At 34.7% G+C, this 19,822-nt stretch overlaps 1 protein-coding gene across 1 annotated transcript in view; it reads right to left on the bottom strand.

The window, feature by feature from the left end:
• SCAPER (S-phase cyclin A-associated protein in the ER) overlaps nucleotides 1-19,822 on the bottom strand; it is a 565,180-nt gene that overhangs the window by 393,962 nt on the left and 151,396 nt on the right. The window contains exon 15 of the mRNA XM_011932825.1: nucleotides 10,672-10,812. Coding sequence (XP_011788215.1) covers nucleotides 10,672-10,812 — 141 coding nt within the window. The remainder of the gene's footprint in view (nucleotides 1-10,671; nucleotides 10,813-19,822) is intronic.

Here is a 19,822-nt window from a genome sequence, read left to right on the forward strand (position 1 = left end):
AACAGAACAACAGAAATACATGAGAGACTTCAGAAAAAATTAAGTAGTAGAATATTTCTTCTATAATTCTAATATTTTACTAAGTGCTTTTGTTACACCAAAGATGACATTAACTGCTTCACAACATGCATAATCTAACTTAATACTTACAGTAATTGAGATGTAGGTAAAATTATTCCCATTTTAAAGATGAACAAATAGGCTCAGAGAGGTAAAACAATACCTAAGGCTATTCAGCTACTAAGTGGTAGAGTGAGAACCTAAATTCAAATTTGTCTAACTCAAGAGACTTCAGTCTTCACTATGATAATAAAAAATACTTTTGAATAAGAAAAAAAAATACAGTGCCTATTTTCTTTGTAGAAATGGAATACATGTCCAGACAGGATTTCAGTTTACTGAACTGAAAATAGTGACAATTAAGAGCACCAATAGGTGAGCAAGTGGTAGCAAGGTTTTAAAACAGTATTTCATATTAGCAAGAATTTTAGTACAGACTCTTAATTCACTTACCATTAATTATTCTGCCAAAAGGCTACTGGAACTGATAAGCTATTCGGGCAAGGTTTCAGGATATAAAAATCAATGTACAAAAATCAGTAGCATTTCTATACACCAATAATGCCCAGGCAAAGAGTCAAATCAAGAACACAATAACATAAAATAGTCAAAGAAAAATGACCTACCTAGGAAAATACAGCTAACCAAAGAGGTGGAAGAACTCAACAAGGAGAATGACAAAACACTGCTGAAAAAAAATCAGAGATGACACAAACAGAAAAACATCTGTTTCATCAAAATGGCCATAAGCAATTTATAGATTTGATACTATTCTATCAAACCACAATGGCATTCTTCACAAAATTAGAGAGAAAAAAAACTATTCTAAAATTCGTATGGAACCAAAAAAGAGCCCCAATAGCCAAAGCAATAGTAAGCAAAAGGAACAAAGCTTGAGGCATCACATTACCCGACTTCAAACTATGCCACAAGGCTACAGTAAACAGAACAGCATGGTACTGGTACAAAACAGACACATAGACCAATGGAACAGAACAGAAAATTCAGAAATAAAGCTGCACACCTCCAACCATCTGATCTCCAACTAGGCCAACAAAAAACAAGCAATGGGAAAAGGACTCCTTCAATAAATGGCACTAGGATAACTTGTTAACTATACGCAGAACGACAAAACTAGACCCTTATTTTTAACTACATATAAAAATTGACTTAAGATGGATTAAAGATTTAAATGTAAGGCCTCAAACTATAAAAATCCTAGAAGAAAACCTAGGAAATACCCTTCTTGACATCTGCTTGACAAGGCAATATCTCCAAAAGTAATTGGAACAAAAACAAAAGTTGACAAGTAGGCCCTAATTAAGCTAAAAATCTTCTGCACAGCCAAAGAAACATTCAACAGAGTAAACAGACAACCTACAGAATGGGAAACAATATTTGTAAACAATGTATCTAACAAAGTCTAATATCCAGGATCTATAAGGAACTTAAATCAACAAGCAAAAAACAACCTCATTTTTAAAAATGAGCAAAAGACATGAACTGACATTTCTCAAAAGACATACAAGTGTCCAACTAACATGAAAAAATTCTTACCATCACTAAGCATCAGATAAATACAAATCAAAATCACAATGAGATGCCATCTCACACCAGTCAGAAATGGCTATCATTAAAAAGTTAAAAAACAAGAGATGCTGGCAAGGCTACAGAGAAAAGGGAATGCTTATACACTGTTGATGGGAATGTAAATTAGTTCAGCCACTGTGGAAGGCAGTATGTCAATTTCTCAAAGAACTTAAAACCCAACTACCATTTGACCCAGCAATTCCATTACTGGGGATCTATCCACCGGAAAGCAAATTATTATACCAAAAAGACACATGCAGTCGTATGTTCACTGCCATGCTATTCACAATAGCAAAGACATGGAATCAACCCAGGAGTCCATCGATAGTGCCCATCAATAGACTGGATTAAAAAAATGTGATACATATACACCATGGAATACTATGCAACCAAAAAAAGAATGAAACTGTATCCTTTGCAACAACATGGATGGAACTGAAGGTCATAATCCTAAGTGAATTAATGCAGGAACAGTAAAACAAAGGACAATTTTCTCATTTGTAAGTGGGAGCTAAACAATAAGCACATATGGACATAAACATGGGAACAATAGATACTGCAGACTACTAGAGGTGGAGAGGGAAGGGAGAGAAGGATTAAAAACTACTTATTGGCCTGTAATTCCAGCACTTTGGGAGTCTGAGGTGGGTGGATCACCTGAGATTAGGAGTTTAAGACCAGCCTGGCCAAAATGGTGAAGCCTTATGTCTACTAAAAAAAAAGAAAAAAAATTAGCCAGCCAGGCATGGTGGCCTGTGCTTGTAATTACCGCTACTCGGGAGGCTGAGGCAAAAGAATCACTTGAACACAGGAGGCAGTTGTGTCAGTGAGCCAAGATCGCGCCACTGCACTCCAGCCTGGACGACAGAGTGAGACTCCATCTCAAAAAACAAAACAAAACAAAACAAACCTACCTATTGAGTACTGTGTTCATTACTTGAGTGCAATATATCCATGGAACAAACCTGCACATGTACCCTGTGTATCCAAAATAGAAGTTGGAATTTTAAGAAAAAGAATTAAAAGTACTATAAATGGTAGCTGATATCCTCATGTAAAGATACCAGGGAGTTGACCACCCATCTCTATGGAAATTATTTAAACTGTGACAAACAATTAGGTTAATTTGCTTAAAAGAGTCACTTTGGCTTAATAAAATCACATTGAAAGTAAGTATATTAAGCAATTAGACAAGTCAAAATGTATATAAGTCATATGATAAAATATCACAAAATGAGAATACTAAAATAATAAGTACAGTGGTAAAATCAGAACCTTTGGAACCAGAATTATCTGGATTTAATTCTGCCTTTATGATCATCAATAATCTACCTACAGACTGTTGCTCGAAAATAAACAGATAAAAATAGTAATAATACATACATCAGAAATTCCACTTCCAGCCATAAGTAACAGGATGAGATTTACCCTTGCACTTTAAACAACTAACAAAATTGGACAAATATATGAAATACCTAAATTCAGTTAATGTAATACACCATATCAACAGAAGAAGGACAAAAAATATAGTGTAACAGCAATAGATGGAGAAGAAGCATTTGACAAAATCCAATATCCCTTCATAATAAAAACATTCAACAAATGATGAATAAAAATGAACTTCCTTGACCCGATAAAGGACATATAGTTGTCTCTCAGTATCCATTGGAGATTGATTCCAGGATCCACCACGGATACCAAAATGCAGATGCTGAACTCCCTTACAGTTGATGCTCTGCATTCATGGATTCAACCACCTGCTGATCAAGACTACTACGGATGTGTAGTCTCACTACTTCTATTCAACAATATACTATAGGTTCTAGCCAGAGCAATTAAACAAGAAAAAAAAAATCAAAGACATCCAACTGGAAAGCAAAAGCAAAACTAACTGTATTTGCAGATGATGTGATCTTGTTTATGAAAACCCCTAAAGAATTCACTAAAAAGCTATTAAAACTAATGAAGGAGTTCAAACAAGATTATAAGACACAAGATCAATACATAAAAATTGATTGTATGTCTACACATTTGCAATGAATAATCAAAAATGAAATTAAGATAACAATATCATTTATAATTGCATCCAAAAGAATACTTAGGAATAAATTAAAACAAAGCAGTAAAATACGTGTATGTTGAAAACAAAACAATGCTGAAAGAAATTAAAGAAGACAAATAAATAGAAGGAAACTCCATGTTCATAAATTGGAAGACTAATATTAAGATGATAATACTACTCAAAGGGATATAAAGATATGTAATCCCTAACACAATGCCAATGGGCTTTTTTGCAGATATGAAAAACCAAACCTCAATTCACATGGAATTGCAAGGTGCATTTCATTGGTACATCATGTTCTGTGGGGATAGGGATAACAAAATTGGAGGACTCCTTCCATTTCAAAGCTTACTAAAAAGCTACAGTAATCAAAATAGTGTGGTATTGGCATAAAGACAGACATACAGACTGCTATGGTTTGGCTGTCTGTCCCTTCAAACCACACGTTGAAATATGTGATCTGGCCGGGTGTAGTTGCTCACACCTGTAATTCCAGCACTTTGGGAGACCGAGGCGGGCAGATCACAAGGTCAAGAGATCAAGACCATCCTGGTCAAAATGGTGAAACCTTCTATCTACTAAAAATACAAACATTAGCTGGTGTGGTGGCACGCACCTGTACTCCCAGCTACTTGGTAGGCTGAGGCAGAAGAATCGCTTGAAGCCGGGAGGCAGAGGTTGCAGTAAGCCAAGATCACACCACTGCATTCTAGCCTGGCAATAGAGTGAGACTCCGTCGCAAAAATATATATATATATGTAATCGATATGTGAAACATTAATTGCCAATGTTGGAGGTAGAGGCCTAATGGGAAGTGTTTGGGTCATGGGAACAGATCCCTCATGAATAGATTAATGTCCTCAGGGGAAAGGGGTGAGCTCTGCTATATTAGTTCCTGCAAAAGTTCCCTCAAGAGCTGGTTGTTTATAAGAGTCTGGTACCTTCCTCCTCTCTTACTGCCTCCTCTTTCACCATGTGATCTGCACATGCTGACTCTCCTTCACCTTCTGCCATCAGTGGAGTCAGCCTGAGGCCTTCACCAGGAGGAGATGATGGTGCCATGCTTCTTGTACAGCCTACAGAATAGTGAGCTAAATAAACCTCTTTTCTTTATAAATTACCCAGCCTCAAGTATTCCTTTATCACAACACAAATGGGCGGAGACAGACCAATGGGAGGATTTGTCTCTTCAACAAATGGTGCTGGGAAATATGTATCTTCTTATGCAAAAGAATTAAGTTGAACCCCTACCTCAGATCACACACAAAAATTAACTCAAAATGTTTTTATGATTTAAATATAAAAATCCAAAACCACAAAATCTTAGAAGAAAACAAAGAGGTAACTCTTCATGATCTTAGATTTGATCATTATTTCTTAGCACCAAAAACTAAGCAACAAAAAAAGATAAATAAATTGGAATTTGACAACATTAAAAACTTTTATGAAAAGAACATTATCAAGAAAGTGAAAAGACAACTTGCAAAATTAAAGAAAATATTTGCAAATCACAAGTTTCATAAGGATCTAGTATCCAGAACATATAAAGACCTCTTATAACTAAACAACAAAAAGATGAACTGCCCAGGTAAAAAGTGAGCAAAGGATTTTGAACAGAGATTTTTTTCCAAGAAGATATACAAATGGCCAAAAAGTACATGAAAAGATGCTCTACAGTATTAGTCTTTGGGGAATAGATAAATTTCTTCAGTGACACAAATTATATAATAGAAACAGATATAAGGAATAGCTCTACATAAATTAAATAAATAAAACTTTTAGGCAAAAACCCTCCCACAAAGAAAACCCCAGATCCAGATAGTTTCCTTGGTGGATTTTCCAAAAAAAAAAATTAAACAATAAATTGTACCAATTCTACACAAACAACTCTAAAAAAACTGAAGATAATGGAAGCCTTCCTAAATCACTTTACAAAGCCAGCATATCCTGTTATCAAAAACAAAGACATTAAAGAAAAGAAACCATAGAACACCCTCGGTTATGAACACTGATGCAAAAATTCCTAAAATTTTATCAAATCAAATTCACCAATATATAAAGATAATATACTATGACTACATGAGGTTTATCCCAGAAATGCACAGTTGATTTAATATATGAAAATCAACCAGTGAAATTCATCATTAAAAAATTTTTTAAATTGTATCTTAATTGACAAAACACAATGTGAACAATTTTAAAGTCCAATCATGGTAAAGATTTTCAGTAAACTAAGACTAGAAAGAAATTTCCTCAATTTGATAACAAACATCTATGAAATATCTATAGCTAATATCATACTTAATGGTGAAGAGTAAATGCTTTTCCCCTGAGATTGGGAACAAGGAAAGATGTCAGCTCTCTTCACAACTCTCAACACTGTAGTAGTCCCGGCCATTGCAATAAAAGGAGATAAAAAATAAAAAACATACAGACTGGAAAGAAAGAAATAACAATAGACCTAATAAGTGAGTTTATTAGCAAGGTTGTAAAATACAAGGTACATATACAGAAATCAACTGCACTGCTATATATTAGCAATAAACAGAAAAAAAATCATTGAATATACCATCAAACATATGAACTATAGATAAATTTCACGAAATAGATGCAAAGGCAAGAATCTAAATAAGTTGAGATATATATCATGTTCATGGAAATGCTCAATATCATTAAGATGTCAATTCTCCCCCAAATTAATCTATAAATTCAATGCAAACCCATTTTAAACCCAGATAGGCTTCAAAAAATATCTTTGTAGAAATTCAAAAGCTGATCTTGTAATTTATATGGAATACAAAGGATCTAAAATAGCCAAAATAGCTCAGAAAAAAACAACAAAGCTTACGGACGTGTACTTCCTGATTTCAATTTATTATAAAGGTACAATAATCAAGATAGAGTGGTACTGATATAAAAATAGGCACAGAGACAAAGGAAACAGAATCAAGTTAGAAAGAAAACTCACATATTCATGGCCAATTCATTTCCAACAATGTTATTAAAGCAATTCAATGTAAAAAGAACAGTCTTAAACAACTGCTGGAACAGTACATACCCATATGAAAAAAAATCTCAACCATAACTCATAATACACACAAATACAAAACCTAAAAAATCAAATCAAAAAAATTTAGAAAACATGAATTAGACCTGTAACTAGTAAGGACATTGATCAGTAATTTAGAAATCTCCTAAGAAAATCCCTGGACCTGATGGCTTCATGGGTGAATTCTACCAAACACTTAAAGAACTAACACCAAGCCTTCTCAAACTCCAAACAACTGAAGAGTAGGGAATACATCCTAACTCATTCTATGGGGCCAGCATTACCCTGATACCAAAACCAGACAGAAACTAAAAGGAAAAAACCATAGACCAATATCCTTTATCAATATTAACGCAAAAATTCTCAACAAAATACTAGCAAAGCATATTAAAAGAATTATACACCATGACCAAGTAGGATTTATTCCTGGAAGGGTTCGACATATGGAAACTGACCAATGTAATATAACATATTAACAGAATTAAAGAGGAAAAAAACATACAGTCTCAATTGATGCACAAGAAAACATTTGACAACTAAACATTTTTCATGACAAAAAACAACAAACTAGGAACAGAACAAACTCAAAAGCGATATATGAAAAAACCTCAACAAATATCATACTCAATGGTAAAAGACTGAGAGCTTTTACTCTGCTATCAGAAACAAGATAAAGATACCTGCTTTCACCACTTTTTTTTTATTGAGACAGAGTCTCGCTCTGTCACCCAGGCTGGAGTGCAGTGGCGCGATCTAGGCTCACTGCAAGCTCCACTTCCCAAGTTCACGCCATTCTCCTGCCTCAGCCTCCCAAGTAGCTGGGACTATAGGCACCTGCCACCACGCCCAGCTAATTTTTTGTATATTTAGTAGAGACGGAGTTTCACTGTGTTAGCCAGGATGGTCTCAATCTCCTGACCTCGTGATCTGCCCGCCTCGGCCTCCCAAAATGCTGGGATTACAGGTGTGAGCCACTGTGCCTGGCCGTTTTCACCACTTCTATTTAAAGTAGCACTAGAAACTCAAGCCAGAAAAATTAGGAAAGTAAAAGAAATAGTGTCCAAATTTAGAAAATAGTAAGATTATCTTTGTTCACAGATGATATGAACTTATATGTAGAAAACACTTACAGATTCCACCAAACAAAAACTGTTAGAACTAATAAAAATTCAGTAAAGAAGCAGGATACAAAGTCAACATACAAAAATCAATTGCACTTCTATACACTAACAAGGAACAATCTGAAAAGGAGATTATGAAAACAATCCCATTAACAATAGCATCAAAAATAATAAAATACTTAGTAACTAACCAAGGAGGCAAAAGATACATACAATAAAAAGTACAAAACATTGTTGAAAAATTAAAGACAACACAAATAAATAAAAAATCATCCCATGATCATGAACCAGAACACTTAAAATTGTTAAGACATCAACAATACACAAAGTGATCTATAGATTCAATGCAATCTCTATCAAAATCCCAATGATGACTAAGCAGGAACAAAAAAGTCCACCCTAAAATTCATATGGAATCTCAAGGGACCCCAAATAACCAAAACAATCTTTAAAAAGAACAACAAATTGGATGACTCACACTTCCTAATTTCAAAACTTAAAACAAAACTACAAACATCAAAACAGTATAGCACTAGCACTAAAACATACAGACCTATGGAATAGAGCAGGGAGATAAGAAATAGACCCTCACAGATATAGTCAAATGATTTTTGACAAGGGTGCCAAGACAATTTAATGGACAAAGAACAGTCTTTTCAGCAAATGGCAATGGGAAAACTAGACAGTCACATGCAAAAGAATCAAGCTAAACCTTTATCTAACTCCATATACTGAAATTAACTCAAAATGGATCAATTACCTAAACGTAAGATCTAAAGCTATACAACTCTTAGAAGACACAGGATCAAAGTGTCACGACACTAGATTTTGCAATGATTTATCGGCTATGACACCAAAGTCACAGGCAAGAAAAGAAAAAAACAGACAAACTGGACTTTGTGAAAACTAAAATATTTTGCATGTCAAAAGATGCTACTGTCAAAGTAAAAATGCAACCCACAGAATGGGAGAAAACATTTGCAAATCATATCTTTGATTTAAAAACAAATTGATATCAAGAATATATGAAGAAGTCTTAAAACTCCACAACAAAAAAACAAACAACTCAATTCAAAAATGGGCAAATGACTTGACTAGACATTTCTCCAAAGAGGATATACAAATGGCCAATAGGCACATGAAAAGATGCTCAACATCACTAATCATTAGAGAAATGCAAATCAAAACTACAACGAGACACCAAATAACACATATCTGAATGACTACTATCACAAAAACAAAATGATGGAAGTTAGAGACGATATGGAATAACTGGAACCCTTGTGCACTACTGATGGGAATGTAAAAATGGTGAACTACATGTAGAAAACAGCATGGTGATTCCTCAAAAAATTAAAAATAGAATTACCATAAGATCCAGACTTTCCAATTCTGGGTATATACCCAAAAGAATCCAAAGCAGGGACTCAAGAGTTATTTGTACATCCATATTTACAACAGCACTGTTCACAATAGCTAAAGTGTAGTAATAACTCAAATGTCCATTGAGATATGAACGGATAAGCAAAATGTGGTATATATATATACAATGGAAAATTAGCCTGAAAAGGGATGGAAATTCTAACATATGCTATAACATTGAAGACCTAATGCTAAATGAAATAAGCCAGTCACAAAAAGATAAAATTATATCATATCATTCCATTTATAAGAAGCACTCTGAGTAGTCAAAATCACAGATCTAGAAAGTAGAATGATGATTGCCAGGGGCTGGTGGTGAGAATGAGGAGTTAACGAGCACAAAGTTTCAGTTTTACAAGATGAAAAAGACTAATGGAGATACATGGTGGTGATGACTGCATAACATGAATGCATTAAAACCACTGAACTGTATACTTAACAATGATTCAGATGATAAATATTACATTATGTTTTTCCCACAAAAAAAAGGAAAAAAATTAGACTCTATACAGATATTTTAAAAATTACCGAAATTAAAATGTGTAACTGTGTCAAGTGCTGGTCAGAATATAGCACAACTAGAATTCTCATTCACTACTGGTAGGAATGGAAAACCATGTGTAAAACTTAAACATGAACCTATTGTAAGATGCTATACTAATCCACTCCTAGGTTTTTATAAAATAAAAATGAAAGTACACATCTGCACAAAGACCTGTACATGAATTGCCACAGCAGCGATATTTGTAATAGAAAAAAACTGGAAAGAAAACACATGTCCATCAACAAGTGACTGGGTTAACAAATTACGGTATTTCCATATGTAAAGAAATGGAAGGAATGACTCAACAATAAAAAGGAAGGAATTATTCACACACACAACAGGATGGATGAAGTTCCAAGTAACTATTATGAGGGAAAGCCAGAGAAAATAATAGATAATGTATGATTCCACACACATAAGTTCTAGAAAATGCAAACATCTATACTGATAGAAAGCAGATCAGTAATTAGATAATAGAGTTGAATGAAGGAATGAATTACAAAGAGGAATTGTATATTATGTTCATTGTACTGATAGTTTCAAGGATATAATACATGTCAAAACTCATCAAATGGAATAATTTAGATATGTGCTGCTTATTCTCTATCAATTATACCTTTATAGGGTTGTAAAAATAATAATAGATGGCTCACAGAATTATCAAAGGGATAAAATACTGCACCTCGTTTAAATGAGCCTGTAAAATGCTGTTATCCTAGAACAGAATAAACACTGGATAAACATTAACTTCTATTACTATTATATAACAATTGAAAAAAGTACTTGGGTAATTAAGTTAACATTTAAAGCTCTTATGATATACCTTAGCTTCTTCTTCTTGTGCTTTCTTCACAATTGCTTGTAATTGCACTTCTCGCTTAAACTCAGCATGAAGTAATTTTTCTTCCATCATCCTGCGTCGTTGATCTAGTAATTCTTCCTTCCACTTCCGGACATCCTTCTCCTGCGTATAGTGAATTATCACATCCTTAATTTCAATATATACAATCATTTAAATGAAGTACTAATAAATAAATGGCTTATGAAATACAAACTTTAAGTGTGGAAAAATGTGCAGCAACATGACTAACAATTAAGGATGGGGACTATGAGGCCAGACTACCTGAATTCATAATCTACATTAGCCACTTACTAGCTGTATAATCTAGACAACTTTTTTAGCCTATGTCTCAGTTTCCTTATCTATAAACAGGAAATAAAAATAATAATATTACCTAACTCACAGGATTATTTGAAGGTTCATAAAACTCTCAGAACAGTGGCTTAGACATGCCTCTACAGAAATATTTGCATTATTCTTGTACTGTTATCATGAGTATGTTTAAAATGAATATAGTGTATATTTAACCTTATAAACATTAACATCTCTATGATGTAACCCACATTCAAGAAAAATAAGTAATTTTATCCTAGAAACTGAAAAATGACATCTAACAAATCACATTATTTGCATAAGAAACATTCTCTGAAGGAACAGAGAGGGTTTCACCTACAAAAAATATAGACATAATAATTGCTACTTGATGTTGTTTTAAGAAATTAACCCTCAAAATTTTAATTCCTTAAAACAACCTCAAACAGAAGTAAAAGCTTGTTCTGTGATCTAGGAAATAAGATTCAGCACCATGAAAATAAATTACAGAAAATCAGAAGATGGGTCAATATGAGTGGAAAAAACCTAAAATTTTAACTGAGTTGTTTCTCTCAATAATTGTGTTGAATCATCCAAAAAAGTATGATACAAAAATAGCACTACACGAAGAGCCAGATGACATGTCCTTAAAGCCTCAGCTCTGCAAATTATTGGTTGTGTAACACTGGAAACAACACTTAGCCTCTCCTAGATTGTTTTTACATCTATAAAATGAGGTTCAGTACCTGCCTTGTGTACATCATAGAGTTATTGTGGTGATGTGATGACATCACTCATGTGAAATAGTGTTGAAAACAATAATCCATCATACAAATGGAAGATGAAAATTGCCATTAAAATTAATTTAAGGGATACCAACACTGATTAGAAAATAACCAGAACACATCTAAAGTCTTGTATACTTTCACTAATCAATGATTTTCTTGCATGAATACTTGGAGATCATGTTTAGATAAAAGAAAATATACTATAATTGTGCTGGTATTTAAAAACACAGTAAGAGAAGAATTGTGATTGTGCTAGAGCACTTCTCTTAAGCTAAAACTAAAATAATACATTGACTCTTGTAGAACTCCACAAGAGACTGCTTTTTATATCTAATCTATTCATCTACATGACAAATTATTGAGATTCAAGTAAAAATAAAACTCAAAGAATTTTCTTATAGTCCTAGTCAACAACAGAATCTTGCACTACCTAACGTACTTTTATGAATATTGAAATTATGTGGTCCAACTATTTCTCCCAAATTTAAACTACAGAGTAAAAGTAATCCAAATAATATGCTTAACCTATGACTATTTATACTCTTTTCTAATACCAGAGGATAACAAAAGAGTTCACCTGTAATTACAATATAGTGGCCATACATCTTTCATCATGCTGTGTTAGGTACTTGTAGTATGGAGCCTCTGAGATGGTGCCCAGTGATCTAAGCCACCTGGTTTTAAGATCCTTATGTAATCTCCTCCCATATTGTATCAGGACTGTGACCAAAAGAATACAGCAAAAGCGATGCTATAAAACTCGAGCACAACTTCCTTTCATCAGCTCTCTTAGGTACTTTTTCCTTTCTCTCCCCGACTCTCTCTCTCTCTGATTTTCTATGGAGAAACCACTGGCCATGTCATGAAGACACTTGGGCTGTAGAAAGGTATACTTGGCAAGAAACTGAGGGTTCTGGCCCACAGCCAAAGGGGAACAAAAGCCAGCAAATAACCGCACAAATGAGTATGGAAGTGGATCCTCCAGACCCAGATGACAATGACCTGACTGATAGCTTGACTAAAAATTCATCAGGCTGGAAGCAGTGGCTCATGCCTGTTATCCCAGTACTTGGGAGGCAGATCACTTCAGGTCAGGAGTTCGAGACCAGTTTGGCCAACATGGTGAAATCTCATCTCTATAAAAATATAAAAAGTTAGCCAGGTGTTGTGGCGCATGCTGTAACCCCAGATCCTCAAGAGGCTGAGACAGGAGAATCACTTGAACTCGGGAGGTGGAGATTGCAGTGAGCCAAGATTGTGTCATGGCACTCCAGCCTAGGCGACAGAGCCAGACTCCAGCTCAAAAAAAAAAAAAAAAAAAAAAATCATCAGAGACCCAGAGCAAGAATGATGGCCAGGTATGATGGCTCACGCCTGGAATTCCAGTGCTTTAGAAGGCCAAGGTAGAAGGATTGCTTGATGCCAGGAGTTCAAGACCAGTCTGGGCAACATGGCAAGACCCTGTCTCTACAAAAAAATTAAAAATTTAACCAGGCATGACGGCATGTGACTGTAATCTTGGTTACTCAGGAGGTTGAGGCAGGAGGATGGCTTCAGCCCAGAAGTTCTAGGCTGCAGTGAGCTATGCTGCATCACCGCATTCCATCCTGGGTGACAGAGCAAGTCCCTGGCTCTAAATAAAACAATAAAAGAATCACTATGCAATTCCTGGTTGCCTTTCTCACAGAAATAGTGACCTGATAAATGGTTGCCTTTTTAAGCTAAGTTTTTCCATTATTTGTCATACAGCATAGATAACACAGTACTCAGTTATCAGAGTGACTGTGTATTAAGCAACATCCATCCTAGCACTATGTTACTGTTTTACATACTTGCCTCATTTAAGCATCACAACAGGTTAATAATTACAATTGTCATTTTTCAGAAAAAGAAACTGAAATACAATAATGTTAAGTAACTTGCTCAGGGAATCATAGCTTATTATCTGGATTTAAACTTGGTTGGCTATCTCCAGAGCCCATGTTATTTCCACTTACCACACTGATCAATAGTTATTCTGCTCTAAATACACAGACTCTCTTCTGTAAATATAATTAGTGCTTATCCAAAGTTGATCATCTTCCCCTGATGTTGAAAATCACGGTTTTCCTCTTCTAATCAGTTTACATCCCATTACATTCATAGATTTTCTAATGAAGAAATATCTTCGAATTCCAAGAATAAACTCAAAGTTTCCTATGTTTTCAGGTATTTTGTTTTTTGTTAACTACAGTCATGATGCTGTACATTACATCATCAGAAATTATTAATCTTGCATAAGTCAAACTTTTGTACCCTTTGACCAATACCACTCCATCTCCCCTCTCTGTTTCTGTGAATGTGACTTTTTCATATTCCACATAGAAGTGAGATCATGCAGCATTTCTCTCTGTGTCTCTTTTCACTTAGCTTAATATCTCTAGCTCCATCCACGTTGTCACAAGTGTCAAAATTTCATTCTTTTTAAGGCTAGATAATATTGTTTTTTATACACATATACACACATAAATATATGAACACACACACACACACAAATATGTATCATATTTTTTTCATTCATCAGCAGACACTCAGGTTGTTTCCATATCTTGGCTATTATGAATAATGTTACAGTGAACATGGGTGCACAGATATCTCTTCTTGATCCAGATTTCAATTCCTCTGTGTGTATATATATACCCAGAAGAAGAATTGCTGATCATATGACAGGCTCTATTTTAATTTTTTGAGGAAATTCCATATTGCTTACTATAATGGTTATACAAATTTACATTCCTACCAACAGCATACAAGGATTCCATTTTCTCCACATCCTCCCCAATACGTGCCTCCTGTCATTTTGAGAATAGCCATTCTAACAAGTGTCAGGTGATACTTCACTCAAGTCTGATTTCCATTTCCCTGATCATTATAGATGCTGAGGACCTTTCCACGTACCTGTTAGCCTTTTGGATTTCTCCTTTTGAGAAGTGTCTCTTTAAGTCCTTTGCCCATTTTTGAGTCAGGCTGTTTTCTTGCCACTGAGTTGTGTGAGTACTTCAAATATTTTGGATATTAATGTCTTATCTGATATATTTTTTACAAATATTTTTCTCATTCCATAGCTGTCTTTTCATTTTGATAATTTTTTCATTTGCTGTACAGGTTTTTAATTTAATTCCACGTGTCTAATTTTGCTTTTGTTGCTTGTGTTTTTCTGTCATAGTCAAACAATTATCACCAAGATCAACGTCAAGGTTTTTCCGAAAGTTTTCTTCTAAAAGTTGTATGGTTTCAGATCTTATGTTTAAGCCTTTAATCCATTTTGAGTTGATTTTTGTGTATGGTGTAAGATAAGCATCCAATTTCATTCTTTTGCATGTGGATACCCAGTATTCCCAATATTCTTTGTTGAAAAGATTATGCTTACCCCATTGTAGGTTCTCAGCATCCTTGTCAAAGACCAGTTGCCCATAATTGCATAGGTTTATTTCTGGGTTTTCTATTAAGTTTCATTGGTCTGTGTGTATGTTTGTATGCTAGTGCCAAATTGTTTGATTACTATATCTTTATAACAAAATTTGAAGTTAGAAAGTATTATGACTATACCCTTTGCTCTTCTTGCTCAAGATTACTTTCGATCTTTGGGGTCTTTTGGAGCTTCACATGAATTTTAGGACTGTTTCTCTATTTCTCTAAAAACAAATGGTTGGGGTTCTGATAGAGATTGCACTGAAACTGTAGCTCACTTAAGGCTGTATGGACATTATAATAATATTAATTTTCTAATCCATGAACTCGGATGTCTGTTTACTTGCTGCTTTAAATTTTTTTCATAAACTTATAATTTTCACTACATAAGTGATTCAACTCCCTGCTTAATTCCTAAGTATTTTATTCTTTTTGTTGCTAATATAAGGAAAACTGTATCCTTAATTTCTCTCTCATATAGTTCATAGTTAATGTATAAAAACCCCACTGATTCCTAAGCATGTTGATTTTGTATCTCTAAACATTACTGAATTCACATATTATTTATCCAAGTTTTCTGTTGAATCTTTAAGGTTTTCCATATTTATGATGTTATCTACAAATAGATAATTTTACTTCTTTCTCTTCCCATATAATGCATTCATTTCTTCTTCTTGCCTGACTGCTTTTCCCAGTATTTCCAGTACTATATTGGAGAGAAATGGTAAAAGTGGGGATACTTGCCTATTACCAAATCTTAGAGAAAAAGCTTTCAGTTTTTCCCAATTATGATGTTAACTGTGGGTTGTTCATATATGGGCTGTCTTAGTCTGTTCTGTGCTGCTATAACAGAATATCAGAAACTAGGTAATTTATTAAGAAAAGAAATGTATTTATCATATAATAGTTCTGGAGACTGGAAGTCCAACAACAAGGTGGTGGCATCTGATGAGGTTCTTCTTACTATATCAACCCCGGAGGAAAGCAACAGGGCAAGAGAGGGCAAAGGGTGGCAAGGGCACTATGGGGAGCTGAATCCAACCTTTAATAAGGCACCCACTCCTGCAATAACGACCCACTTCCACAATAATGGTATTAATCCATTCATAAGAGCAGAGCCAATATAACCTAATCTCCTCCTAAAGAACCCACCTCTTAATATGGTTACAATAGCAATTAAACTTCAATATGTGTTTTGGAGGGGATAAACATTAAAACAGCAGCACTGGCCTATATTGTGTTGAGAAAAGTTCCTTCTATACCTATTATGTTGAGAGTTTTTTTCATGAAAGGATATTGAACTTTGTCAAGTGTCTATCCTGCATCTATTCAGATATTAGTGTTTTTTTGTCTTTCACTGTATTAATACAGTATACTGCATTTATAGATTTTAGTATATTTCACCATACTTACATTCCAGAGATAAATCCCACTCAATCATGGTATGACTGTTAATGTATTCTTGAATTTGGTTTGCTGGTATTTTAAAGAGGATTTCTGCATCTATGTTTATCTGGAATACTGGCCTGTAGTTCTCCCCTTTCTTGTGTTTCTGTCTAGATTTGGAATCAGAGTGACGAAGGTCTCATAACACAAGTTTGGGCATTGTAAGAGACAGGAAAAACTAAATTGTTTTTCCTGTTCTCACATACAACACAATAACAATTCTCTTCACCCAGATTTTTATGGGGTTTTTCTCACACTGACCACTTCCCTGACGCCACCTAGCTGTCATATAATTCAATCCAATTCTGACATTATCTACCTGGTCCCCCAGATAAGGGCTCAGTCCCACAAGACTGCCCCCACAACTTCAGATGCAAATCACAAGTCCTAAGTTCTGACCCATACTTCTGACAAACCAGCTATAAATTTGGGATTCTCACAACTGTCTCCTCAAGTTTGATTCATTTGCTAGAGTGGCCCATAGAACTCAAGGGAACACTTTACTTACTATTGCCAATTTATTACAAAGGAAATTTTAAAGGATGTAGATAAACAGCCAGATGGAAAAGATGCCTAGGGCAAAGTGTGAAGAAGGGACACGAAACTTACATGCCCTCTCCAGGCGTGTCACTTTTCAGGTACCTCCACATGTTTAACAACCCAGAAACTCCCCAAACTCTGCTCTTGGGATTTTTCATGGAAACTTCATTACAGAGGCATGATTTATTAAATCACTGGCTTTGGCAATCAACCGAACCTGGAGGTCCAAGTTCTGGTAGCCAGCACCAACTCTTGAGACTATCCAGGACACTACCAAGAGTAGCCTCATTACAACAAAGGACGCTCCTATCACTCAGCAAAGCCCAAGACATTTAGGAACTCTGTTTCAGATGCTCTTATCACTCAAGAAATTACAAAGATCATAGAAATTATCTGTTGGGAACCAGGGTCAAAGATCACATATTGGAAAAACAATATTATCCTAGTGCTTCTATCTACCAGAGTTTTAGTAGCTCTAAGTCAGGAACCAGGGGCAGAAACCAATATAATATTTCTTATTTCACAAAAGTGTTCCCTCTTCTTTTATTTTTCAGAAAAGTTCAAGAAAGGCTGGTACTACTTCTTTAAATGTTTCATAGAATTCATCAGTGAAGTCATCTGGCCCTAGGCTCTTTTTGTTGTTTTTTTGATTGAGTAATTCAATCTCCGTATTTGTTATTCGTCTGTTTAGGCTCTTTATTTCTTCTTGATTCAGTCATGTTGGGTTGTATATTTCTAGGAATTTATCCACTTCTTCTAAGGTTATCCAATCTGGTGCCATAAATTATTGATAATAGTTCTTTATGATCCTTTTTGTTTCTCTGTTATCATTGTAATGACTCTACTTTTGTTTCTAATTTATTTGAGTCGTTTTTTCTTAGACTACCTAAGAGTTTGATTTTTTTTATCTTTCCACAAAAAACCAAGCCTGTTTTGTTGATTTTTTCCCCATTGTTTTTCTCTTTTGCATTTAATTTTTTTGTACTCTAATCGTTATTTCTTTCCATATAGTAAATTTGGGGTTAGTTTGTTTCTTCTTTTTCTAATTCTGTGAGTTAGAAAACTAGGTTAAGCGAGATCTTTCTTCTCTTCTAATTTAGGCATGTATTACTATAATCTTCCCTCAGAATCTCATTTTGCTACATCTCACAAATTTTAGTGAGTTATATTTGTTTTCATTTGCTTCAAGGTATTATTTAAATTCCCCTTTATTTCCTCTTTTACCAAATAGTTGTTCAACTGTATGTTTAGTTTTAACATTTTTGCTAATTTTCCCATTTTCTGTTACTGATTTTTAGATTCATTCCACCATGGTCTAAAAGATATTGGTATGATTTCCACCTTCTTAAATTTCTAAATACTAGTGTTGTGACCTAACACATGATCTATTCTGAAGAACGTTTCATGTGTACTTGAGAAGAATGAGTATTCTGCTGATTTGGGGGTAGAAAATCCTGTATATATTTCTTAGGCACATTTAGTGTACAGTGTTGTAAGTCAGGTGTTTCATTATTGATTTTCTACCTGAATGTTCCATCCATTATTGAGAGTGGAACACTGAAGTCTCCTACTATTATTTTATTGCTACCATTTTCTCCTTTCAGATTTGCATTTGTTTTATATATTTAGGTGATAGGTTGCTGGGTGCAAATATATTTAAATTGTTGTATACTCCTGTTAAACTGACTCTTTCATCATTATTTAATGGCCTTCTTCCTCTCTAGGGACAGTTCTTGTCCTAAAGTCTGTTTTGTCTAAGTTTAGCCACTTCTGCTCTCTTTTGGTTATAATTTACATGGAATAAGATATTCCTTCGTGTTCAGCCAAGTCTGTTCAAGGCAGCATATGGTTGGGTATTTTTCTTTTTAATTCATTGAGTCACTCTATGCCCTTTGATTGGGGAAGTTTAATCCATTTATACTTGAAGTAGTTATTAACAGTAAGTACAGATTTATTAGTGCCATTTTGCTACTTATTTTCTGCTTGTTTTGCAGGCTTTTGTTCCTTACTCTATTGCTGTCTTCATTTGTTATTTGATTGTGGTTTTTTTATTTTTTCTAATGGTTTGGTTTGATTTCTCTTTAGCATTTGTGTATTTACAATAGGTTTGCCTTTGTGGTTACAATTGTCTACTTTAATTTGGTAACAAATTCAATGGCCTACAAAACTCTACACTTTTACCTACCCGTACACTATGTTTTTTTGAAGTCAGAGTTTACTACTTTTCATACTGTAAATCCAATATCAATTTTCTGTCATTATACTTATTTTTAATACCTTTTTGTCTTTTAAGTCCTCTCCCCCACCCTACCTTAGTAACAGGATGCTGCTCTGTTTCCCAGGCTGCAGTGTATCCTGGGGCAATCCTAGCTCACTGCAGCCTCAAACTCCCAGGTTCAAGCGATCTTTCTGCCTCAGCCTCACAGGTAGCTGGGACCACAGGTGCCTACCGCCAAAACTGATAATTTTTTTGTTCTTCCTTCTTTTTGTAGAGATGAGGTCTTGCCGGGCGCAGTGGCTCAAGCCTGTAATCCCAGCACTTTGGGAGGCCGAGACGGGCAGATCACGAGGTCAGGAGATCGAGACCATCCTGGCTA

Source organism: Colobus angolensis, unplaced genomic scaffold (assembly GCF_000951035.1).
Source record: "Colobus angolensis palliatus isolate OR3802 unplaced genomic scaffold, Cang.pa_1.0 Scaffold99, whole genome shotgun sequence".
Classification (NCBI taxonomy): Eukaryota; Metazoa; Chordata; class Mammalia; order Primates; family Cercopithecidae; genus Colobus; species Colobus angolensis.